Source organism: Coloeus monedula (assembly GCF_965178545.1).
Source record: "Coloeus monedula genome assembly, chromosome: 2".
NCBI classification, from domain to species: domain Eukaryota; kingdom Metazoa; phylum Chordata; class Aves; order Passeriformes; family Corvidae; genus Coloeus; species Coloeus monedula.
In genome coordinates this window covers 117,040,631-117,066,512 of record NC_138782.1, presented here as the reverse complement: position 1 = coordinate 117,066,512, position 25,882 = coordinate 117,040,631, and the positions used below count along the sequence as shown (strand labels likewise).

Genomic DNA, 25,882 nt, shown 5'->3' with positions numbered 1-25,882 from the left:
ACCACTGCTATTTGTAGGGCAGGAGGGGAACTCGCTCCTGGTTCCCCTCTTGTGAATCCTGCTTCTCTCTAGGGAATCCTGTGGAAACGCTCCGTCCTAGGCCGGTTACACAACCAACCATTCCCCGGGGGCCGGGGGGACACAGACCTGTTTTAAACCCGCTTCTTCCCGGCTCGCTTCTATCCTTACCCCTTCCCAACGCTGCCTCCGGCTTCTCTCCTTTTCCTCGGCCGCCTGCCCGTCTCCCGCTGTCCTCCCAGGGTATCAGTCCTTATCTGCCGGTTATCTCTTCTGCTGCTAAATTCAGCCCAGCGGAGGGGTTCAGCCGGGGGAATCTGTTGGTTAAACCTAAAGCAGTCCCAAGAGTTATCTCTCCGGCCATAACTCCCCCCCGCGCCCCATCCAGCCCTTCTCCCGGTGTGACGTGGTTTTCATGGAATCCTACAATTCCAGAATGGTTTGGGTTGGAAGGGACCTAAAAGCCCATCCAGCTCCGACCCCCCCTGCCGTGGGCAGGGACCTCTTCCAGCAGACCAGGTTGTCCCAAGCCCCGTCCAAGAGGCTCCCTCCATGATCTGAAGAGAAAACAGCACCTCAAATCATCCCACCCCCTTCCTGGACACTCCTTGGGAAAGGGGTTTCACCCCGACCCCTTTCCACAAGTGGGTTTTGGGGTCTTGCCATTGCAAGCCACCCGCAAGGCCTCGATGGCGTCCCAAGGCCCAAATCCACCCCGAATTCCCCCAAATTGTTCCAAATTTGAAACCGACCCAACATGAGGTAAAGCACCCCTTGCTCCCACCCTGTCCCATGACTCTGGGACATTCCTCCCCATCCAGACCTACGGCATTCCCAGCTCCCAGCGGGTCACACCACTGTGCTCCCAACTTCTCCCAGTTTCCTATACGGGAAAAATGGGGGACACGGATAAAAAACACGCGGGAGGGGGAGTTTTGTGGGCGCTGCTTGGGGTCTGCTGCCCACTTTGGGCAGCACTAATGGGGGCTGCAGTGGCTAATGCCCCCCTTCTCCTTTGAGCCCCCTCGGTCACGCGTGGCCGGGCTTTAGGGGTTGCGGACACACGCGGGGCAAGTGCGGGGTGGGAGGGTCAAGCCATCCTTCCTCCTTTCCCTCTTTTCCCCCCACTTTTCCCTAATTTAAGTCCCCCCCACCCCAGCCCTCCTCAGCCGCCTCCCGCCGCCCACATCAAACGCCGGCCCCGGGGGCCATTAACAACTTAAAGCACCGATCGTACCTGCGGGACAAAGGTTTTTGCTCCGGGCCAGAGGAGAGAGCATCGCTGTCTCTCACCTTCCCGGCTGTGTTCCCCCTCCTTTCACCTCCCCCCCTTCTCTAACCTCCTTATCTCCCCGCCCGGGGGGGTCCCGGCCCGGCCGCCGCCGCATCCCGCATCCCGCATCCCGGCAGCATCTCCCCCTGCTCCCCCGGGGGGTGTTGGAAGGGGCGGGCGGGGGGGGGAAGGAGGGAGGAGGAGACTGACCGAGGGTTTTAAACAGCCCAGCCCCATGGTGGAGGGCGGGGGGGGGGGGCGGGAGGTGATGGATGGAGCCCGGTGGGAGCAGCTAAATCCAGGCGGGAGCTAAATCTCCCCTCCGGAGGGACCTGGACTTCTTGCTTGGGGTCTGGAAGAGGCGGCGGGACCTGCTGAAGGTGGGGAAGGAGGGCGGTGGGGAAGGTGGGGGGTTGGAGGAAAATCGCATCGCTGGTGGTGTTTTGGTTTTGGCTGGAAGGCTCTGCCCACGCGGGACCGCTGCGGGGGAAAGTGGAGCCGAGGGTTTTCCACGCGCTCCCCATCGCTCTGGATCGCGGCCGGGGAGCCGGCTGGGCTTTGGGGAGGCCCTGCACGAGATGTACCAGAGCTTAGCCATGGCAGCCAACCCCGGCCCTCCGGCGTACGAGGGGGCAGGTGGCTTCATGCACAGCGCGGCCGCAGCGTCCCCGGTCTATGTGCCCACCACGAGGGTCACCTCCATGCTCCCCAGCCTGCCCTACCTGCAGAGCAGCGGCTCTTCCCAGCAAGGCAGCCCCGTCTCCAGCCACTCCATCTGGACTCAGCCCGGAGCCGAAAGCGCCGCTTACAACCCTGGATCGTCTCACCCTCCCGTGTCACCTCGGTTCTCCTTCTCCACCAGCACCCCCATCCCGGCCACCTCTTCCCGGGAAGCGGCGGCGGCTTACAGCAGCTCCTTGAACCTTTCTGCCAACGGGAGGGAGCAGTACAGCAGGGGCTTCGGCGGCTCCTATTCCAGCCCCTACCCGGCCTACATGAGCCCCGAAATGGCCACGACCTGGACTTCCTCGCCCTTCGACAGCCCCATGCTGCACAACCTGCAGAGCCGAGGGACGCCCGCGGCCGCCCGCCACGCCAACATCGGTGAGCACAGGGCTGGGAGACGGGAGGGAAGGCTTCATCATCCCATTACCCCCCAGATTTTGGGGCACGCACCCCTCTGTGCGTAGGCGCAAAGGGCAGGAGGGAGGAATTTGGAGTATTGGGGTTGGCGCTGTCGGAGTGGCCTCTCTGGCTGGAAAATATTGGGGTCCTTGTTCTTACTTATTCTGCGAAATCACCGTTCCAAAATATCCTCAAAGGCCACAGTTTCCAAAAAGTAAATGAAATTTAGGGCAGGCCCGGAGCGGCAAGGAATGATGAGCCGAGCTCCGGAGCGAGGGCCTGCTGGCTCCTCAAATAGCTCCGAGGGGATTTAGGGGCTCTGATGGGGATGATTGTGGGGGCAGGACCACGATGTTCCCAGGACACGCAGGCAGCCCCTTCCTGAGCTGGCTGTAGGCATAAAAGTGGGAGCATTAAGGAATCAAAGTTTGGTCCATGGGTTCCCTTTGGGCTGTTTTACACGCTGGATTTCTTAAAATTTTTTTTTGAAATGTCAGGCTACAAAAAGGGAGAGCAAAGAGAAATTTTGAGCTGAGGTGGGAGAGATGATGGAGAAGGATTAAAAGAAATGCATCCACATTTATATCGGTGCTTTTTGGGGAACACGGGCACATCTGTACAATACAACCTTGGTATTTCAGAATCTCCTCACCCCAAAAAACCTCACCCTGATCTCTTGTGCCGAATCCAGTCTCAGAGCCTTTCATTTCATTAAATTCCTCTGGTTCCTACAACGAAAAGTTGGTCCAAATGGCTTAAAACCCTGCTTTTATATTTTGTGGGGTGGAAGAGGAATAAAACGGGAGAGAAATGCGGGCACATCTTATGTGGTTTCATAAACCCTTTTTTCCTTCCCGCCTCCTCTCCGTGAAGGTATTTCTGTTGGCTTTGGGGTCGGGGTTAACAAAGAAAACACCTCAGATTTGTCTCCAGAGCTATTTTATGATCATGTTCTCTAACCTGAATTTTGGAGGGTGATTTTTCCATCGTGTCCAGCAGGATTTGCCTTGTCTTTAGCATTAATTTTAGATGTTAAAAGAAGGAAAGTTGGGCGTCGGTGAAGGCTTGGCCTTGCAAATACCTTGTGCTTTTCTTTGGGTGCTATGAAATTTCTCAAAACGAGGAACAGATTACGGATAAAAATTTAGCCAATCGGGCAATGCTTTTCCGGAATCCATGAAAAGGTAGAACGTAGAGGGAAAAATCAGGATAAATTAAACAATCAAATATTAATTGAATATCTATATGCACATATGAATATTTGCATTTTACAGTGCCACCTCTTCCTTGGGAGGAAAAAAAAAAAAATCACCTTCTTGCGGTGGTCTCAGAAGGGCTCTTAATAATAAAAATAACCTAACCCCAAAATAATGCAAATGAAGATTTGCCGTTGCAAAAACACTCATCAGCTTTCAAAGCACCAGGGGCTGAACGTGGGGATTTGGGGGTTTTGAGCCCGGTGGTTTGTGCTGCAGCTCCTCGTTTTGATGGCAAAAAATGGGGGTTTAAATAGCACTGGGAAGAAGGGATGAGTTGAACCAGCCCAGAAGTTGGTTTTTAATGAAGGAGGAAGGAACCGGGACTCCTCTCCACGGCCAGGTCCTGACTCGGGTGCCGGATTCTTGGCAGCGCCGCCGAATCCACGGGATTCATTAGCACGGGGCTAATTACGTCTCTGCCTTGGATATGGAAAAGCTCTCGGATTTTAAACTAAAAGTGAGTGAGTTTTTGTAAAACAAATAAATAAAATGAGCTGCCTGAGAGCTGGCAGGATTAAACTCAGTATTAAAATGGGTTTTTGGAAGGCAGCTCCTCCGGGAAGGAGTTTAAGGTCCAGACCTGCCCCGTTCCCTCTTCTCCCTGAGTCGAGAGGCGGCCGCTGCCGGGTCCCTCCTGGAAGCCGAGCGATGCTTTGGGCACCGAGAGGGCTGTGTGAAGCATGTAGAGGCTGGCTGGGGTGTTCTGAGATGGGAAAGGGTTTTATTTTAATGATTTTAAGGATAAAAACCTGAAAAACTGAAGACACTGAAAGATGTAGTTGGGGGGGCGCGGGGAACACCGTTGTGGATTGCTCCCATCACAGACCTACTTCAATGCCGCATCCGAGCCCTGGTCAGCACCTGAGAAATCCCTGGCACGGTGGAGTTGACTCATTCTTTACCTTTTCTTAGGGCTAAAAGTAACTTTATTCTCCGCCCAGCGAGGAATCTCAGGGTGGAGACGCAATCCTTTTCAATCAAGCGGTATTTGCAGCGCTCTCATTTTATTTTCCTAAAGAGCCACCAACCTTCGGGCAGTGCTAAATGCAGAGCACCCCTGGGGTCATTAAAATTTTAATTATTATCATTTTTTTAAAAAAAAGATCAAGTCTGGGCAGGTACAGCTGGATATGCAGACACGAATTCACAGTCTATGCAATTGGGCATGGCTTTCCCCCCCCCACCCTGTTTTGTATAAATATATCCCTGTAAAAACAAAGCAACACACAGGGAAAAGAAGATTAGTGAAAATGTATTCGAAGAAAATAGCACTACAAGAAATACAAATCTTGTTTTTCCCTAAACTGAGGGATTTTGGCTTGGCTTAAACCGTGGTATAAAGCACTGGGAAGGATGGGTGGGTAAAACACACGGGCCCGTTTGAAAAACTTTCCTTGGTGAGAGTTTAAAATACCAAATTTGGGCTTTTCAGGGTAAGTTTGGTGACTGATTTCATTACCCTGAAGAGCAGGATCAGACCCTGTGGTCGAGGCAGTGAACTTGCCCCAGGCATTGCCTAGGATGGAGTTACTGTGAATTCCCGACTTAATGAGGCATGAAAAGGACCAGCTGCAGAATCCCCTCTCAAAAGACTTCCCCGCCAGCACCAAAAATCTCTTGAAATCGCTCCCAAAATGAGCCTGGATGGGCAGTTTGGCTCTTCCCCCTTCTCCGGGCAGCGGGGATGGAGGGCGGTACGGGGGTCCGAGCGCGTCCATCCCACAGCCCCTCGCTGCCTCCTGGATCTTTCCAGGCTGGGCATGGACGCTCAGATCCCAGAGCGCCATCCCCATTCCCTTTTATTTTGCCCGCAGCGGGGGTTTTACTTTTGCTGCGGCATCGCGGAAGTTGCTGTGGTTGGGAATAAATCGGGGCGAGGGCTGTGGGCATTCCTGGTGGGTGCTTTTTGGGTTTTTTTGCGTTTTTTTTTTTGCCTAAATCCAAGTCAGGGCTCCTCAAACAGGCGCTGCTGGAACACAGCAACAGCGTCCTGGAAGATCAAAGCCTGGAGCAGACACTGGGTTGGAAAATGTCCCTTCTGCTGCTGGTGGGGGAGAGATTGGGAACCAGATCTTAAGCTTTCCCATAGGGATGCTAAAAGATCTGCCCTGTCGCATCCCGGGGCTGACATTTCCAGTGATTCATTGGCATCTGTTACAACCCTCTGCCCTACCAGCAGCCCCTGACCTTCCCCACGCACCAAAGGACAAGGTGGCCCGTCCCTGTGGGGTGGCAGGCGATGAGGGGGGCCCAGCACCTCTCCTGTCCCTGATCCCGGAGGGATGGGGCTGTAGGACGGAGGGATGGGGCTATAGGATTGAAGGACGGGGCTGTAGGACGGAGGGATGGGCCATAGGACAGAGAGATGTGAACGTAGGATGGCAGGAAAGGACTGTGGGACAGCGGGAAGGGGCTGTGGGACATCGGGATGGGGCTGCAGGACGCGTCTGCATTTTTCTCCATCCCCCGTTTCACAAGCGGCCGCATTTCTCACCTCAGCCCCGCCGGCGGGGAAGGTTCGCCCAGGGCTTTGTTCCCTCCTCTTCGGGTTTGAATCCACCTTCTGCTCTCCCTCCTAATTTAATTGTCACCCGTCAGTCTGGGATTTGGGATGAAACCCACAGAATCGGGGTTTTTAATCTTTGAGCAAGATCAAGCTTGAACACACAAGTGTTTATTCCCCCCTCCGAGCCCCCCAAGCAGTAGAATTTAAATTGCAAATAAATCAAGGATAATAAAAATAACACAATCACAGGCGTGATTATTAATAATTCAATTCCTTAATTAAAAATTGCACTGTATTACCAAATACAAGTCCTTATGTTGCACAGAACAGCCGTGGGGTAGAATTTAATACATGATAAATGTTCACAAATTTTCGTAGAGCAGTAAAGTTTAAGGCAGTGGATGGTGGTACTTAATCTAAGATTTTATTAAGCCAGGATTAATTATTTTTCTTCTCCACAAATGTTCATGTGCATTTCTTTACCCCTGTAACAATAACAGCAATATTTTTTCAAGAGACAGCCTATATTTTGCTCTCTGCATATTTTTTCGCCAGAAATTTTAAGGGAAAAAGGCGAAATTCTCAGAAACAGATGAGTGTTTATCAGGCAGTGTATTCCAAAGGAAACCAGGCCAAATCCTGACACCTCTGTGCTCTTCTGATGATAGGAAAACCTTGGCTTGGCCAGCAGAAAGGGGTTCCCCAAAACTGGTTGTCCCAAATGGAGAGGGGTATTTTGAATGGGGAAACCATCTCACTGAAATTTAAGGATGCATGAGAAAAAAAAAAAAACAACATCAACAAAGCACCAAACAGCAAATAAAATCCCAAACTTGGCAAAAAATGGGGCATTTTATGTGCCTGAAGGTCGGCAGCCTGTTGTTTGTGAAGGAGGACATTTGCAGGGGCTGTTAAAAGTGGGAAAATGCAATTTTAAGGAAAATTCAATTAAAAAAAAAATTATAGTGTTATCCCAAAACCTTCAGAGGTTTTGTTTCTCATCGGCACAGGGCTCTGGGCTGAAACTTCTGCTCCTTGAGCCCTGCGGAGCCTTGCAAGCAGAGGAATAAAAGGAATGCAAATATATCAACCTTGAGAAGTTTTATTCCCAAACTCACGCACCAGCGCAGCGTCTCCTTCCCTCCCTGCAATTTCCTTATTGAAAAGGAGGTGCAGAAATGAGATATTTGGGGATCTTGCCCTGCTCGGTGATGCTCCCGGGCATTCACAGAGCAGAGGAAGCCAAAATCTTGGGTTCTTCGAGGCTTTTGCAACCCAACTCTAAAAAACTTAACAAAGGGTCTGCTTCCCCTTAGGGGCTCATCGCTGGCTGCAAAACCAGGTGGGACTTTACCTCAAGAGCTCAGTCCACAGGCTTAGAAAAGAAAGTTTTGCTCATGCTGGGAGGGAAAGCCAGAAACGCAGATTTTTGCTGTGCCAACCCCGCGTTTTGGGGACGTGGGATCCCGAAAAACACGATTAGGCTGCCAAAGTCTCTCAGTTGTAACAGCCAGGTTGGGTTGTTACAGGTCTGAGTTGCTTGGGAGTGGGGAATGTGTGTAATTATGCCTGCAGGATTGCAAAAAGGGAGATGGGAATATCTGGAAATGCCGAATATCCACCTCGTCGGCGGGTCGGAATCCGCGCTGCCGTCTGGCAGGAAGGTGTAAATTTGCCTTTGGTGTGCGAGTGTGAAATGCTGCTTAAATAACCAGGGAAATAGGTGAGAATTTGCTCTGACCTCCCAAATTAACCCAAATTATAGAAGCAAATTTCATTATAAGTCGGATTGAGGTTTTTTTTTTTCATTTTAAGAAAAATTGGTGTTTCTCCTTCATGGGACAGAACCCTCACAGCTGTGTACGGTCATGTCCCAAACTGTGGCAAAATATGAAAACCTCTCCCGCCTTTCCAAGTCTTCCCCGCATGGTCGGTCACGGTGACCGGGCCCGAGCTGTAAATACATCTGTAATGACAAATTAAACCCAATTATCTGCCAGGCCTGAGCACTGAGGTCTTTCCACACACGGCCGCTTGCAAGTACGTGACAGCCCTCAAAAATAATTCCATCACCGTTGGCATGAGTGGCACTAAAGGGTCTTTTGAAAACACCTGTGGTTTTCAAACCTACTCCGAAAATGTTGGTTTGGTTTTTTTTCCTGTATTTCCCTTTTTTCCAGGAGCTCCTTGCTGTGGGACATGTTGAGCTTGCAGCATTCCCCGCTCTCTTGTGTGTTTTTAAACTCTCGCAGCGCTCGGCGGTGATTTCTTTTTCAATATGATAAGCTTGGGCTGGATTTTCTCACCCCCCAAAAAAGAAGTGGCGGGTGCTGAGTCTGCTCCAAAAGAAGAGCCAGGCAGAGATTTTCCAAGTTGGATGCAGATCTGACCCCGCCATCAGCGCTGAAATGTTTCAGCTTTGGAGTTTTGGCAAGACCTGGATTTTAAAGCCAAGTTTGGGGTAGCGTCAAGTGGAAGCGAAAATAACTTTTTCTTTTCCAAGAAGTGCCCAGTGATTAATTTTTTTCTCCATTATTTTCTGGCACAGAGGGGTTTTTTTGCTTAATGAGGTGGATACCTAATTGCAGAATGAAGTCTTCACTTGGGGGGAGCAAGACGGGTCTTTCCAATGTCTTTCTGCTTTCTCTGTCTTTCTAAGGCCAAACCTGCCCAGGTTCTTAGGATCAGCCATCCCCTAAAAACCAGATTCTGCATGGACTGTGACAAAAAAAAAAAAAACAACTCAAAAATACCCATGTTCCTTGCTCAGAGCTGAAACCATCCCTGTTTTAAAACACAGGGAGGTTCACCGGCAGCTGGTGCAGGATCAGGCCCATGCAAATAGAATCCATAGGGAAGAAACTCGGCCCACTGCAAATTACATGGGAATTTACATGTGTTCTCAAGGAGGTGAAACCCCAAAATCCAGTGGGACCTTCCTTTTTTGTCCTGAAAAGTGGCCACTTGGTTTATACGTTGCAGCATGAAGGAATTCGTGGTGGTTTTTTAAATTATTTTTAGTCACCCCTAAAGCTTGTGAGACCCTTATCGGAGCTCGAATCGCTCACACCAGCCTAGGGAGAGACTCAGTAATTCATTTTGTTTGTGAAAGAGGAAAAAAAAATAACGCCTGGAAAGCCAAAAATTAATAATTTTTCCAGCAGAGGTGGGGTGAAGGCAGCCGGATGAGGGATCCCGCAGGGCTGATCTCCCGTCTCCACCAGGGACTGGTACTGGATTGCTTCTGAACCTGGGATAACAAAATCGCTGCCTGGAAATGCTTCCTCCTAATCCCTGGGAATTAAGTTGGTGTCTGCCGGGGGAGCATTTCAGGAGAGGTCCCGTGGTGGGACGCTGCTCCCTGCTCCTGCTGCTCTTCCCAGAGCTCAGCCCTTTTCCACTGGGCGATGCTTCCAGCACAGTGGATTTACAGGGAGCTGCCACGGGGCTCAGTTCCCGTTGCCATCGGACTCTCCTAAACAGTTAAAACCCAAATTTGGGGGCAGAGATGAAGCAGGGAGGGAGAAGGAGACCACGCCAGTCCCTCCAGGCAAGGTTTTGCCAATTCTTCCTGGTTTTTCCACGTGGAGCTCTCTGTGTCTGTAACATTTAAGCAAATTCCAGGTTGTCCTCTGACCTCGAGGGCCAGGGGACTGAGATGTCCCCTTTGGCTCTGCAAACACCTCCAGACAGTTCAGGAGATATTTCCCCCTTGCTGGATTCCCAGCTGCCCACCCCCAGCTGTCACCAGCCCTCATGCTTTCTTGCACCTCAATTTTCCTTCAAGCTCCAGCTTCTGGAGTGCTGTTATCATATGTCAGGCTCTGCTCTTTCAGAAAGCAAAAGAACGGCTTTCCTGGACAAGGGAGAGGCTGAAAAACCCTGATTCCTTCATGCTGAAATCCTAGATGAGGCAAAAGAAACCAAACCCTAATATTTATTATTTAAACTCCTATGAGTTTCCAAGCCAGACTCCTGGATTTGCAAGCCAGTGAGCCACCATTATTCAACATTCAGGGCTTGCAGTGCTGGAGTTGTAAAAGAAATCAGTGAGGCCCTGAGCCCCAGACATCAGGGCTCCTCCGAATGACGTGTGGACCCAGATGTCTGAGATTATTTTGGGAAGGGAGTGCTGGCCCCAGGGGCTGCCTGCCCAGGGGGCTGGCTGCTGGGAAGGACTCTGGGTTTGGACATGCCTGGGTGGTGTGGAGCATGAGAGGGGCAGATGGTTTGGGGGGGGATATCTCTTCATCACGCTCCCCTGGGCTGGGAGGATGCTCTCGATCCTGGGCATGACTTTTCCCATGTTCAGTCCTTCATTACTTCCCTGGGACAGATCAGTGATGCTGTAATTTATCCTGACCCTCTGGATATGAAGATCTGAGCTTGAGGGTCTTTTCCACTTCCCAAAACAAGCAGGACCTCAAGCAGGAGGGTGAAATCCCCCTCGCACCCCCTTCTCTTTGCCTCGAGCCAGGGAAGGGTCTCACTCTGCCAGAGCTGCCTGCCCTCCCCAAGCACTTCTCTTCCCAAACCCACATCTCAGCCAGGCTCTGCCACCTCCCTCCACACAAATCAATAACAACGGGTGAGCAGGTTAATTATAATCACAGAATAAACGCCGCAGTCTCAAAGTTCACCCAACTTCAGCAGCATTTCAAAACGAGCGGACGGCGCCAAGAAACTTTCATTGATTCCTCTGGGGCAGGTGTGGGAGTTTGAACCTGTCCCCAGGCTGATCTTGATTCGAGGCCTACTCAATTTTCCTCCTTATCTCGACTTTCGCCTATCTTATAATGCCTGTTATTTTAGATAAAAAGTCCAATCAATTGGGTTAGAAAAACTGCAAGTTATATGTGGCCCTGATAAGTTCCGTACCTGCCTTTTATTGGCCTGGGCTGCGAAGTGACCTTTGCAGATGCTTTATCATCCCCTCCTCCCGACCCGCTCGGGGGCTGAGTTGACTTAACATCCAGAATAACTAATAAAAGAGGAAAAGAGAAGGGCCAGGGGTTAGACAAACTCACTGTCCCCTCTAACGTGATGAGCCGTAGTAAACACCTTTTTGTTTGTCCCTGGCTGGAGTCCCGCAGGGAGGCCGGGATGTGGCCTGGCTTGTGCTGGTGCAGCTCCTCGGAGTGGGATTTATCAGTGGAACAGCTCAGAACTGGAGGCAGAGCCTGTGTCTAAATCAGTGAAATTAGAAGAAAACTGGGACAGGGGTTTGGATATGTTGATATTGGTCGGTGCCCTCATGCCTAGGGAGGGATTGGACATGTGGAGCAGTCCTACATATTCCATATATTCCTACACATGGTGTAGACATGTTTTATATTTATAAAGTGAGGTTTTTTTTAATATAGCATATATATTTTGCGCATATAAAATGAGTTTTTAAAAATACGTGTGTGTGTATTTGTGCACATATATAGAAATATATATGCACACACCCTTCTATGTAGCTAAGTTCTATGCAGCCACAGAATAAAAATAATAATTTTAATAGCAAAACCTGAAAGAACTGATTGGAGATGATTCCTACAACAGCATTCTTAAGGACATTCCAGGCATCCCTGCCTATGAAAGAGGGGCTGGAACTACATGTTCTTTAAGATCCTTTCCAACCCAAACCATTCTGCGATTCTATGACATGCTATGTGTATATATACAAATACATACATTTATAAATATGTATAACACACACACAAATATGATAACAATAATACAATTGATTGTATTCCTACAAGAAAGATTTTGCCCGTTTGCTTCAGATAAATGTCTCTTCTTCCAATCTGGGAAAAAAACCCACCCCAAACTTTGAGTTTCTGGAGTTGTAGGATTGTGGAAATGCACGTTGTAAGATCCTTAGCAGGACAACCACCTCAGTAATAGCTGAGGGCATGTGGATGAGGCTTTGGAATGCCCATGGATGGACATTCCCCCATATCTTAATGAAAACCCAACAGATCATGCTCTTCAATCATTGGTGAAGAATCATCTTGGGGTGTCCTGTGCAGAGGCAGGAGTTGGACTCAATGATCCTTGCGGATCCCTTCCAGCCCAGGATATTCTGTGATTATGTGACAATTGTTAGCCCCTGGCATGGTCCAACCTCAGACCATCTCAGCCTGAGCCCAGCATCTCCTCATGCAGCTCCTGGGCAGTTTGGATGCAAACATTCTAGATTGGAGTCCCAGAATATCTGAACATGGCCAGACACTGCTGGCTGGGCTCAGGGTCAGGCTTCACCACCTACCCAGTAACTGGCCCGCGTTCACCAGTTACCCCGTAGCCATAAGGCCAATTCCCATGGCTCAGCCACGGAGCAGTGGCTTGGCAGGACTCCACAGCACACCTGCTTGTGGTCCCCTGTGGGGACACCAGGAACAGCTGCTCATGACCTGTTCCCAACTCAGAAACAGCTGCCAGGAGGGATCATGGCACTGTAAATCCCAAGCTTTCCCATTCCTCTACATTTTTCCCCACTGTCCCTTCCCTGAGGCCACCAAAGAAGAGTCTCTTGATGGGCACATCCACTTGGAGATGGGCCAGATTTCAAGGAGGGCAAGGCCATGGCTCCTTTTCCTTTGTCAAAAGAGAGAAAGACCATTTCCAGGTGCCTCCTGCCAAGCAGACCCCAGACTGTGGCTGACCCCATCTTGCCCATTCCCTGGGCTCACCATGCTAATCTGAGATGTGTTAAAAATATTTGGACAGTCGATAAGCGGAGGAATCTCCTGTTTATCAGAGGAGCCTCGGATATTTACAAGTGTAAGAACTGCAAGGAGGAGTAAGGAAGGGGAGGTCACCTTGGTGGGTGGGAGTTCACTCAGGCACAACTTGACAGTCAGCAGAAGCTGCTGCTGGACACCAGGTCGCTCTCAAAGAGGTGGCCAAGAGGCTCCCACCAGAAGATCCTCAGGGATGTCTGCATTCCTGTCTCCTGCAGAGCAGGCTGTGCACCTTTGGGATGTGGGACACGGTCCTTCAGTGTGTGCATGGATTGTCTCTCCACTCAGCTCTGGGACAACCACGGGGCTGGATGGTTTGGGGTCTGGTGGGTTTGGTACGCTGGAGAGCTGTCAGGGCTTTTCCAGCTCCTGCCCCTTCCCAAAACACTGTTTAGCTCTGAATTAGAGGAATCCAGCTTGTTTCCACCCATCGTTCTTCCATCCATTTCTTGTCTCCACATCTGTGCCTGTGGCCTTTGAAAGTTGTCCTCTTGCGCCCCTCCAGTATCACCCCTTGTCACAGGGAAAGGACAGTGTCACCATGAGATGCAAAGCCTTGCTCAAGGGCATCCTATTGCAGAGCCAAGCCTGAACTCAAAGCCAGGCCCAGAATTTGCCCAACCTTTCCATCATGGCCCTCTTGCACATGATCTCAGCTGGTCCTTTGGCTGCTTCCACCTCCACCGTCCTTCAAAGCGCAGAAAACATCCACGAAGGAAAGGAGTATTCCTGGCTGCTGGCAATGGTGTGCACCACAGACCTTGGCGTGCTGCAGGCAGAGCAGGGAGTGCTGCAGGGGAGGGACACAGTGTTCCCTTTGCCTTGACATGAAACATTTGGCCTGGGAAGGGTTGCACGGGAACGGTCTCGCCGTGATGTTTCGCGAAGCCGGGGAAAAACAGATTTCTTTGCCTTCTGGAAAGCCAGACTGTAGGGTGAATGTTTCCTCAGCAATAAGTGGAGTCTTTATGTTTTCAGAGGGAAAACTGTTTGGTCCAGGCAGCCAAATGGGTACACAGCCATCTTCTGCACCATAGATGTGTCAGATAAACCCTAAAACCTTCTGGAACGGCATCAAGCCATTTCTGTGAGGCTGCAAAATGATGCTTTTTGCTTGAAACCGTGTTTCTGCCTAAGTGTGGGGAATTTACCTGCTTCCCCACTTCCTGCAGATCCTCAATCACACCGGTGATTCTTTCTGTTAGTCCAGACCAGGGGAGAGCAGGGAGCCACATTCCCACAGCACCCAGCCCAGTGATGGGCACTGCTCAGACAAGCACTGTCCCACTCTCCCTGTGTTTAGATCCCATTTGTCTCTTAAAGAGTGGGACCCTGGGTGAATTTCCCCCCAAATTCTGTCAGAGAGGAAACAGGAAGAGAAGTGGGAGCAGAGCAGGAAAAGCCAGTGAGCAAAACCTGGTTTTACAGAAACACCCTTGGATCCTTTAGCTCCATCCTCACTTTCTGATCCCAGCCTGTGTGCTAAGCTGGTGAAATCCCCACGGATGAAGGAAAGGCTCACTGACAGCTTTCCTTTGACTACAGAGCTCCCCCAAACATAAATTTGGGATTTTTAAATTAGCAGTCACTCCCTGCCCATTCCTCTTTCATCTCCCCTCTTTTTTTTTTTCTGCCACCTTCCTTTCCAGTTCAGTCCTTCTCTGCCACAGTCCTGGACCAACCAGCACTTCTAACTGCTGTGATCTGACCCATCTTTTGATGGGGTTTTCCCCTTGAAACTTTGGCTTCTGGAATCATGCAATTCATGGGAACACCTCAACCCATTCCAAAGAAATAGAAGATGTGACTTTGAGCTCCTCTAGCTCCAGCAAAATGCTGGTCAAAAGGACCCCAAAAGGCTTGAAGAGTAGGAAGGATTTCCAAACTGCCACTTTTTAATGGAAACAATTTTGGGATTTGGGACAAAGCGGCTGAGAATGGCAAACCCTGTTTCCCCTACCATGCTGTTGTGGCTGTCCATTGGAGCAGAAGGTGAGGGTGTCCTGGGTGGGATTCCAGGGTGTCCACATCCTTTGCCTCAGCTGCGAGTGCCCCTGAGAGTCCATTTGGGATTTGTGTATACACAGGATCGTGGCTCTCACCTCTTACCATAACAAATTGTTTTAGGAAACTGCTTCTCTGCTGGGAAAACTCTCTCAGGCTCTGTTTAGAGCCTGTAAGTGGCCTGGCTGTGTTTGAAGGACAGTTTCTCCTTTGCTGAGTTGCTTCATTGGGTTGAGAAGATACTTCTGCAGGGGGAACTGTTGATATCAAATATCTCTCCAGCTGTAAACAAAACTCCAGTGCTGTATTAATGGAAGTCTCTTTCCATCCCGAGAGGGTGAAGGCAGGAGGGGGCTGGAGGGACGTAGAAGACAACCTGCTTGTTTCTCATGCAGGAGGGTCTGACCCAAACCAGGGTAGGGAGGGCTCTTTGTCCCCTTCCATGGGCTGGTTTGGTAAGAGAAATTTATAAATTGGATGCTGGCTCTGAACTGAAGGATTCAAAATATTTCCTTTTTCTGTTATCATTCCTTAGTGTCCTGACCCGTGAGGTTTATGCATTCAAGATGATCTCTCCAATGTGAACAGATTTAATCACAGAATCCCAGAATGATTTAGGTTGGAAGGGACTTTAGGGATCAGCCCATTCCAACACCCTGCCATGGACAGGGACACCTCCCACCAGACCAGGTTGTTCCAAGCCCTGTCCAACCTGGCCTTGGACACTTCCAGGGATGGGTTGATAAAGAAAAGCCCAAAGGTCTGGACCTAGGAATAGAAGTAGTGCCAGGCTGGCAGAGTTGGGGTTTGCAGAGATGGTGGGAAGAAGTCACTTCAAGCCACTCTCCAGGCTCAAGCCTTGGGTAGAGTTGCAAGTGGGTGTCTGGTTCTCCTGTTTGGGAAGGCAAAATTCCTCAGACTTTTGGTGAGCCAGAGGTGCTGGAGATGTGGGCTGGCTGGGGGGGCTCCGGTCTGCTTTCCTCTTGATCTCAGCAGTGTCCATACAGGCCGATGTCAGTGGATGTGAAGGACTCCTCCCAACGACCAAGTGTCACAAAAGGCCACATCCAAGAATTCTTTTTTCCCTACCAGACCCCCAAGCCCGCTTAGGAGTCACTCCTAGCTCCCTGGGGACTGGATGTCCCATTGTGGAAAGTGTTTCTGACATGAGTGTGCTCAAGGCCTCACCCAAGATTAGGAGGCTGTTGTGCAACACACAAGTGACATTTCCTGCCCTGGGGACCTTGCAGTGCTCATAAACAGTAGATGTGAGGGGAAAAATCTTGTTTTACACAGCAAGCTGATGATGACCAGGATGGGGATGGAACACAATCCGTCCTCTCCACTGGTCATTCACTGAGTTTTCATGACCTGCTTTCAAGTGAGAAGCTCCTTCATTGACTAAAGGCAGGGTTTTATGAAGAATTAAGTAGAAGGCCATCAGGATTAGTCAACACCAGGGACCCAGGCCATAAAAAGGACCAAATGACCCCAAGATACAAGATAAGGGCTCGGCAAAGGCACGTGGGGAAGCTGAACATTCAAAGAGGAAGATGAGGCCACTCAGCACACACGAGGCTCCCCCAGCCATAGGCTGATGTCCTTCTCAGCCTGATCAGCAAATCCTTCCCTCAACCCTGTCCCAGTGCTGGCTGTACCTGGCTTCAGGAGAGGGAGTAAATCTTTCCAGCAGAAAGGCCATTACAGAGGTCACCGGATGGAACCATAAATCTCCATTATCAGGCAGCGGCTCCTGTGCCACAGAACGGAAATCATTGCCCTGAGTGCGACTGGGGGAGCCTTTCCTTCCCCCCTCATTGTTCAGGGCCCTCTGGGAGCCGCTCGGGCCATTTGCTGCCTGAATAAACGTTTCCTTTCCCGGCTGCAAAGTACAAGGAATAAGTGTCAGGGGATCTCATAATGCCAGGATTTAGAGCTTCAGCCCCGAGCCAGAAGCCAAGAAAACACTTTGCTGCTTTTTCCTGGGGAGTCTCCTTAATCCCCATTATTAATAACCGTGACAAATTAAACAATTAGTGCACTTGAAGCCCGGTGGCCTCCATGCCCAATATAGCTCAGCCTGATGGTGGATCCCGGCTCCTGTGGGCTCTGAGCCCTGGGAACATTCAGGTTTCCTGGGTCCTGGACACCCACTCACATCAAACTGCACAGGCCACAAGTCTTCAGGTGATACTTTCTCATTATTTTGCAGATCTTCAGGATTTTTGAGAGTAGGGGGGATGTGTGGCCAGAAGGACAGATCAGAAAGCTCCCCTTGGCAACTTCATCCTGGAGTTTAGTGATGCTGTGAAATTACATATATAGATATATATATATATATAAATATAATTTCTTCTAGAAAGAAATCCAATCCCTTGTTTCCCACTTTCTTAGGGCCCAAACACCCTTTGTGCAATAAATGACATGCCCCAAGCCTCTATCATCACCTCTATGCCAACATCCAGCAGTGTCCAAGACACCTCCTGTGCCATCCCAAAGCATTCTTTGAAGCAGGTGAGGATATTTCTCCTCCAGGCAATATCTCCTGAGGTCAAAGAGCTCTCCCTACTCTGACAGGGCTGCAGGAACAGTTTTAATGAGGTTGCACTCTTCGGATGTCATCTGACTCAGCACTGGGTGGTGCCCAGAGGGGACACACCCATCTGATATGGGCTCGATTAGGGAGAGCCACCCATTGCGTGGGGCCTCGGTGTTCCCTGGGAACAAAGTCTGTCCCTTCCCCTCTCAAACGCCAATGATTCCTGTTTATGAATGTCCACAAGGATCACCTTTGCCTGCAGCTGAGAGGGGAAAGTCTCACAAATGTTATTGCCATGGAAGCAGAAGAGGACTTTTGGAAACTTCAACCAGTGAAAGTCTGGATGGGGCTTGGAGCAACCTGGGATAGTTTAAGGTGTCCCTGCCCATGGCAAGGGGTTGGAATGAGATGGGCTTTAAGGTCTCTTTCGACCCAAACCATTCTGTGATTCTGTGAAAGTCCCTCAAGAGAGACGCTCCAGTCCAAATCCCACGGAAACTGGGAAAAACCCCAAAACCCAACCCAAAAGCACCAAAGAAATAGGGAAGAATATCAGGCAAATGCAGATGGAAAAGGAGAGCAGGTCTCAAGACAGGTTTGCGCTTGTCTTTTGGATGTTGATGAGAAACCAACACTTTAAATATTGTGGGCACTGGAGTCGAGTGTCCCACTCTTGGGAAATAACAATCAGCGTTTGACAACAAATTATTTATTGCCAGAAAATAGGAGACTTACATTCTTCTAAAACCAAAAATATATCCATACCTGACATTTTTTTGAGGGACCTTCTTATTCAAGAGCTAGTCCAAGTCTTAACATTTCCGAGGGACTGTTAGGAATTTTCTGCTTTGTCTTTGATCAAAAACTTTTATATTTTGGTTTCCTGGTGGAAAAACCTCCAAGAAAGATTGTATTTTGTAATTAGTCACAGGCACAACTCAAATCACTCAAGCTTTAACTTTTACATTTTGATTACCTCTATTCTGCTAAATTCTCCCTGGATTATGTCCACAACTCTGTACTGAATTATTTTCGAAGAAGAAGGGATTTTTTAAAGGACAAAAATTACTGTGAAAATACTTGGGCTTTTTCTTTGGAAAATTATAATCAAAAACCTCAACAACTTCTAAGATGAAAAAAACCCCAGTGAAATGTTTTCCTTTCTTGAGATTTTTCTAGGAAACAAGTTCTTTCCTGACCAGCTGTTCCAATCCCTTCTCTTTTCAAAGGAAGTTTATTCGATCTAGATTTTGGCTGTGACTCAATTGTCATTTTAAGGGGGAAAGTGAGGGTTATGGTATCACTGAATCCACGTGGACAAAAATTGCCTGGAGGGATTCCCATCTTTTCAAAACCACCAGAATTTCTCCAGGGTAATGAGATTTTCCTAAACTGCCACGAAGATACTGGATTCCTGCTTTTCTGGCTCCAGAGCTGCTTGGGTACAATAAATTACTGCTTTCTACCATTTCCTCGTGGGCACACGGTGTAATCTCCTGCCATTTTTAGCCTGATTTTCTAGGGAGAATTAGGCTCACGTGAATATTTTCCTCTGTCTCTGTTTACTGGCGCCACTTCATTAAATTTTTTGTCCTTTGGCTGCTTCACAGTTATGCAGTTTCCTGCAGATTTTCCAAAAATAGTCTGGGGAAAAGAGAAAATAAGGCCATGTCTGAACATAACCCTTGCTAGACATCAGAGAATCCACATGGGATTGAGGCACAGCTCAGCAAGAAGCCAAATTTTGTTGGTTTGCTCCTTGGGGAGCAATTGTCTTTGAGCAGGAAGCTGAGGTTTTCATGTAAAAAGCAGGTGGACAAGCAAAAAATATAGTGAAGTTCTTGGCTTCTGGAAGGCTTTGTATGGAACAGGGAGTGAGCAGTGTCTTTCCAAAGGATGATGCAGTCGAGCTGTGTTGTGCTGACCTTTGCACCTCCTGGTCCTGCCACAGCCAGAGGGACTGGACTGGCCCAGCCCAGGGCAGTTCATAGAATCCCAGAATGGTTTGAGTTGGAAGAGACCTTAAAGTTCATCTCATTCCAACCCGCTGCCATGGGCAGGGACACCTTCCACTGTCCCAGGTTGCTCCAAGCCCCGTCCATCCCAGCCTTGGACACTTCCAGGGATGGAGCAGCCACAGCTTCTCTGGGCACCCTGTGCCAGGGCCTCACCACCCTCACAGGGAAGAATTTCTTCCTAACATCTGATCTAAACCTGCCCTCTGTCAGTTTAAACCCATTGCCCCTTGTCCTGTCACTCCATGCCCAATTGTCCTCTCCCTCACAGCCCAGCTGCAGCCGAGCCCCAGTGCAGGAGGTACCAGGGAGGCAGTGGGTGAATGCAGCAAGCCCTGGAGTGTGGCATCAAGCACAATGCAGACTTCCATCAAAAGCTGAGCCTCTGACACACATAAATTCCCAACAATCCCTGTTATCTGTCAGCCTGAGCTGGGGTTAGAATCCCAGAACCATGGAATGGTTTGGGTTGCAAGGAACCTTAAAGACCATCCATTTCCAACCCCCTTCCATGGGCAGGGAACCTTCACACTTTAGATGTGGATTCCTGTAATCAGGAGATGTTTCCTGTGCAGAGAATGGGGTGAAGGCACACGAACCTCCTCTCCCTTGGCTCTCTGCAGCCATTCCCCCAGCAGAGGGGCTGGGTGAGGAGCATTCCCATGGCAAGCAGGGCACATGGAATGGTTTTCCCTGCCCAGCTGAGATGCAGCTGCCTGATCTCTGGGCAGTTCTCCTGTGTGGGGTTTGTGTTTATCCGTGATCTCAGGAATCTGCCCTCATTGTAAACAGGGCTGTTCGCCTGCCCCAATCTGCTTGCCCTGGCCATGGTCAATCTTGAAAATTGGATAATGTCAGAGCACAAGGGATGGTTTCTCTTTCTGTCTCCTGGTATCTATGTCCCTGCTGCCACAGAAGTCCTGCCATGGCAGGGAAAGGAGTCGCTCTTCCCAATAATTCCTGGGGGCTTGCTTGGGGAAGGAAGAGCTGTTTCTTGCAACCTATAAAATCTGAATGTGATTTCTTGAAATGTCCCTTCTGGGCTAAACTGAGAACCAGAGCAGCAATTAAATGTACAGCCACCGAACTAACTGAGTCTCTTCCCTTCTCTCCCATCCTGGCAGCAGAATTTTTTGACGATTATTCCGAGGGGCGAGAATGTGTCAACTGTGGGGCCATGTCCACCCCGCTGTGGAGGAGGGACGGCACGGGGCACTACCTCTGCAACGCCTGTGGGCTCTACCACAAGATGAACGGCATCAACCGGCCCCTGTTCAAACCCCAGAGGAGGCTGGTAAGTAAGAAAACACACCTGGGGTGAGGAGGAGGCAAAGAGACCTCGGCCAGCTGGAGATGCCAGGGGTGCTTCAACTCCATCTGCCCAGCTGAGATCCAGATTTTCAAAACAAGACAGATTTTCTCATGCTTGGGACACTCCAAGACCTTGTACTGCCCAGAGCAGTCCTCCAGACGCTCAGCCAGGCAGTGGAAGGGGCTGACGGACACAGGGTGATTTTGGGATTTGTGGTGTTGGTTCAGCAAAAGCCAGCCTTTGCTTTAGTATCCTGCAGGCATTTCAGGAGGAATGGCAACTCTCCCCAGTTCCAGGACAGTACCAGTCCATCTTCTCTTACCCACAGGGGTCCCTGGTCACTGCTGGGTGACCCCCTCACTTCATGGTGACTCTTCTGGATACCTTTTTTGGATACTCTTCTCCCAGATCCGTTGGGTGAGGTGAAGCCCCCACTGCAGGTCAGGTCAGGGCATCCCAAAACCTGTGGGGTCAGGGTGGGGCATGCACAAGGAACGTGGAGGACAGGAACAGGATTTTCAGCCTGGAAAAGAGAAGGCTTTGGGTTGACCTAATTGCAGCTTTCCTGAAGGAAGCCTACAGGAAAGATGGGGAGACTATTTCCAAGAGTGACAGGACGAGGGGGAATGGTTTCAAACTGACAGAGGGCAGGGTTAGATGGGATATTGGGAAGGAATTCTTCCCTGTGAGGGTGGGGAGGATCTGGCACAGGTTGCCCAGAGAAGCTGTGGCTGCCCCTGGATCCCTGGAAGTGCCCAAGGCCAGGCTGGATAAGGCCTTGAGCAACCTGGGCTAGTGAAGGTGGTTGGGACTAGATGAGCTCAAAGGTCCCTTCTAACATCTTAAAATTCTACGATTCTACAACATTCTACTATTCCATAACGTTCCACGACCGTGAACCCAAGCTAAAAGCAGCCACCAAGCCACCCCCGAGAGCCAGGTTTCCGCACTCCTTGCTTCCCACGAGGCTCCATCCCCACCCTGCCCTGCCCTTTGCATCGCTCAGCCCTGTCTGTGCCCGAACACAGCGAGTGCCAAAAGCAGCCTGAGCGCTGCCAGCAGCCACGGGCACCCAGCGCCCTCTTGTGAAACGCCTCTCCGGACACCGCCTGATCCCGGCAGGATCTCACCCCGGCACCCAGGACCTTCCCTCTCTCATTTACCGGCCTCTAAAGCCTGAGCTTTGAAGGATGATGGGAAGAGTCAGGCAGGTGTGGAGCACGTGGCCTCTTCTTCCTCCACCTCCCACTCTGCTTCCAAGATCAAAGCTTGTATTCTATATGGCTTCAAGCCCATTGCTTTCTCCTCTGGCCTTCTGAGCCTGACTAAACAAGTTCACCCAGAAAGGGAACTTCGGGTCTGCTCCCTGCACTAATTCATTAGTGAGAATTCCTATTAATTATCCGTCTTTATCAAGAGGAAGAAAATGCTGCCGGAAGGTGGTTCTTCTTTTTTTTTTATCTTCCCCTCAAGCTCCTTGAGCAACATATCACAAAGGAACATGTAACATTTATGGCATTGGTAACATTTTCTTGGGATAGCCAGGAAGGTGAAGGGCTTGGGAGCTGGAAAAGTCAGGATGGTCTGAGATCCAGATACCTTAGTGTAGGTGTGTACACATGCAGGGGGGTCTCTAAGCTGTCACCAGACCTGCTGGAGATCTGGAGATCTGTTCAGGTGATGTGGGATTCTGGAGAAGGAGGCTCAGGGGGCACCTTCTCATGCGCCACAACTCCCTGACAGAAGGTTCAGCCGGGGCGGAGTTGGACACTGCTCCCAGGGAACAAGGGACAGGACAAGAGGAAATGGCCTCAAGCTGTGCCAGGGGAGGTTCAGGTCAGACATCAAGAAGAATTTAGGTGGTCAGGCATTGGAATTGGCTGCCTGGGGAGGTGGTGGAATCCCAATCTCCAAAGGTGTCCAAAGGTGGATGTGACACTCACTGCTCTGGTCTGGTTGACAAGGTGGGGATCAGTCTCAGGTTGGATTGGGTGATCTTGGAGGTCCTTCCCGACCTTAATGATTCTATTTCATGTCTCTGGCACCATCTGAGATGCCTCAGGACACCTGGGACCTCCCAGAGGCTGTGGAAAGGCCAAGAGGGGCAGAAAGAGGTAGTTGGACAACTGCAAAGGGGCGAAAAGAGAGGCAAGAGCAGAGGGGGTACCCTGAGGCATGCTGGAGCAAGCTGGTTGGAATCTGGAGCGCTGCTGGTGAGGGCACTGCAGGGCTGACGTGTTTCCTTGCTCCGCTGTCCCCACAGTCAGCGTCCCGCCGCGTCGGCCTCTCCTGTGCCAACTGCCACACGACCACCACCACGCTCTGGCGCAGGAACGCCGAGGGAGAGCCCGTCTGCAACGCCTGCGGACTCTACATGAAGCTCCACGGGGTAAATCCTTGCTGTGGGAGGGTGGCACCAGGCTGGGGGCTGGGTTCTTTGCACACCTCTGTGCTCTCCTGGAGCTGGTTTTCCTGCTGTCCCTTTGGTTTAGTCCCCCGCAAGGTTACATCATCTTTATACCTGCAAGGGGGGGTGCACGCTGGGTATTTCTCACTTACTAATTAGGTCCCCTTTGCAAATAAGTCTTAAAACCTAACAAAACCAGGCCCAGGTTCTTTCCACATAAATGCAGGCACTTTAGTTAAAAAGGGAAGTCAGAAGCACAAGGAAGGGCTGAGCTCCTTCACATGAGCTGTCAGATCTCAGCTAAGGCTTGGCTGTAGACTTGTCAGGGACGGATGGGTCACTTTTCTTGTACAGGTGTCCAGATAGTCTCTTCCTGCCAGTGGTGGCTTCATGTATTGATGTCACACCTGATATATCTAGAAGAGTCCTGCTGGTGTCCAAGGCATGGCAGGAATTCAGGATGTAAATCTCCAGCTTTTTTCCCCATCACTCAGCGGCAATGGGGCCACCCCCATGGCAGAGACAGAAGCCCCCAACACCCTGGTGATTGCTCAGTGGCAGCCCCCTGTTCTGTTCCTCACGGCACTGGCATCCCTGCCCATGGCAGAAGGGCTAGAACTAAATGATCTTTAAGGTCCCTTCCAACCCAAACCATTCCTGGTTCTGTGATTGCTGCTCCTAGGGTTTTTATATTCCATATATAGATATGGAAAAAAACCAACCCATATGAGGCAATAAATAATTGCTTTACATTTTGCATTTCTTGCTTGAACAGTTTGTGCCTGACTAAAGATGCTCGCAGTGATGTCCAGTGCTTGAGAGGAGATGACAGAATATTCAGCAGGGTCAGGTCAAAACTGGAAGTTATGGTGGATCAGGGGAAGTCTCACCTAACCAAAAAATTCTTCCTAGAAATCCCAGTGTCTTTCTGACCACCTCCGTGGGATGAGCTCCTACGGGAGGTCATCCCACATAGGTTTGGTGCCTTTCAAAAAAGCAGGTATAAGCCAGACAGATGTTTCTGGTCTGAGTTAAACAGGAAACTCAATCAGATGAGCTGGTCTTCCCTTCTGGCCCTAAAACACTCAGAACACCATGGTGTGAACTTTCTTCCGATTCCCATTTGGATGCACGTCTTGAATCTCTCTTGACCAGGGAATTTGGGCTCTGTCTTGATGTTGCTTTCAATTAAACCAGCTCGACCACAAGTTAGAACTGGAATCATGTTCTCTTAGATGACCTTAAGGACATTCAGAAACCAATGTGCTTTTCTATTTGTATCCACAGGTCCCAAGGCCTTTAGCCATGAGAAAAGAGGGAATTCAGACGAGGAAACGCAAGCCTAAGAACCTTAACAAAACAAAGGCACAAGCAGGTAAGTGTTGAATGGAGGAATTTATTTTATGATGTGTATTTGTGTGTGCACTTGTGTTTTTGACCACAGTGCCCTGCAAGTCAGAGACCCAGTGACAAAACAGGCCAGTTTTCAAAAAAAATGGGGGATGCCTAAATACCTGAATATCCTCCCAACTATTTTTAAATTTATTTTTACCACACTAGCGTCTGGGTGGGTGGGCAGAGCTCTGTGCTGAAAGCTCTTTGGAAAGAGCCTGTTTTACCCTCTGGTTTCGTCCAGGCCCATCCAGCAGCGAGAGTCTTACCCCAACCACCAGCTCCACCAGCAGCAGCAGCAGCAGCAGCACCACGACCACCGAGGAAATGCGCCCCATCAAAACAGAACCCGGGCTCTCATCTCACTACGGGCACCCCAGCCCCGTTTCTCAGGTATGGAGAGGAGGTGCTGGCAGAGGAAAAAAAATGGGAAATAGGATGGAAGACATGGGGAGAACATCCTCAAAACCTTAATTAGGTACTTAAAGATAAGCACCTGAAGGGAGGCTGCAGGAAAGATGGAGAGAAACTATTTGCAAGGGCCTGGAGTGATAGGACAAAGGGGAATGGCTTCAAACTGACAAAGAGCAGGTTTAGATTGGATATTAGGAAGAAATTCTTCCCTGTGAGGGTGGGGAGGCCCTGGTCCAGGTTGCCCAGAGAAGCTGTGGCTGCCCCTGGATCCCTGGAAGTGTCCAAGGCCAGGTTGGATGGGGCTTGGAGCAGCCTGGGATAGTGGAAGGCGTCCCTGCCCATGGCAGGGAGTTGGAACAAGATGATCTTTAAGGTCTCTTCAAACCCAAATCATTGTGTTTCTAGAATTAGAAGGAAAAGCAGAGAGCAGGAAAGAACCTGCCCAAAGTATCCCACGTTGGCTGCAATCTCCAGCCCTGCACCTAATTCACACACATTTTTACAACAGCACCAGCTCACACAAAAGGGATTCACACGGTCCTCTAAGGTCTGAAGCTTTTTTCACAGCATTCTCCTTTTTCCATAGGCATTCTCAGTCTCTGCCATGTCTGGACATGGATCATCCATCCACCCTGCGATCTCAGCTCTGAAGCTTTCCCCGCAGGCTTACCAGTCAGCCATGAGCCAGTCTCCCCAAACCAGCTCCAAACAGGACTCCTGGAACAGCCTGGTGCTGGCTGAGAACCACGGGGACATCATAACTGCATAACCTGGCCCTTTCCCTATGAACTCCAGGCTGATCCGCTCGAGAGATGAAGAAGATGCCACGTAATCATCAAGTCATTGTTGTCTCCCACCTCCCCTGCTCTCCTGCCTTCTCTCCCCTT

The 25,882-nt window shown here is 50.1% G+C and overlaps 1 protein-coding gene across 2 annotated transcripts; it reads left to right on the top strand.

Moving 5' to 3' along the window:
• Positions 1-1,869: 1,869 nt before the first annotated feature.
• On the top strand, positions 1,870-25,764 carry GATA4 (GATA binding protein 4; the record flags this gene model as incomplete). 2 transcript variants are annotated; one of them, XM_082277270.1, is made up of 6 exons in its annotated part: positions 1,870-2,395; positions 20,598-20,764; positions 23,046-23,171; positions 24,477-24,564; positions 24,826-24,974; positions 25,582-25,764. In XM_082277270.1, 6 exons carry the CDS (start codon positions 1,870-1,872, stop codon positions 25,762-25,764), a joined length of 1,239 nt encoding a protein of 412 aa, XP_082133396.1. The 2 variants fall into 2 exon arrangements, with proteins under 2 accessions (XP_082133396.1, XP_082133395.1); XM_082277269.1 differs by having other exon boundaries at positions 20,595-20,764.
• Positions 25,765-25,882: the final 118 nt, after the last annotated feature.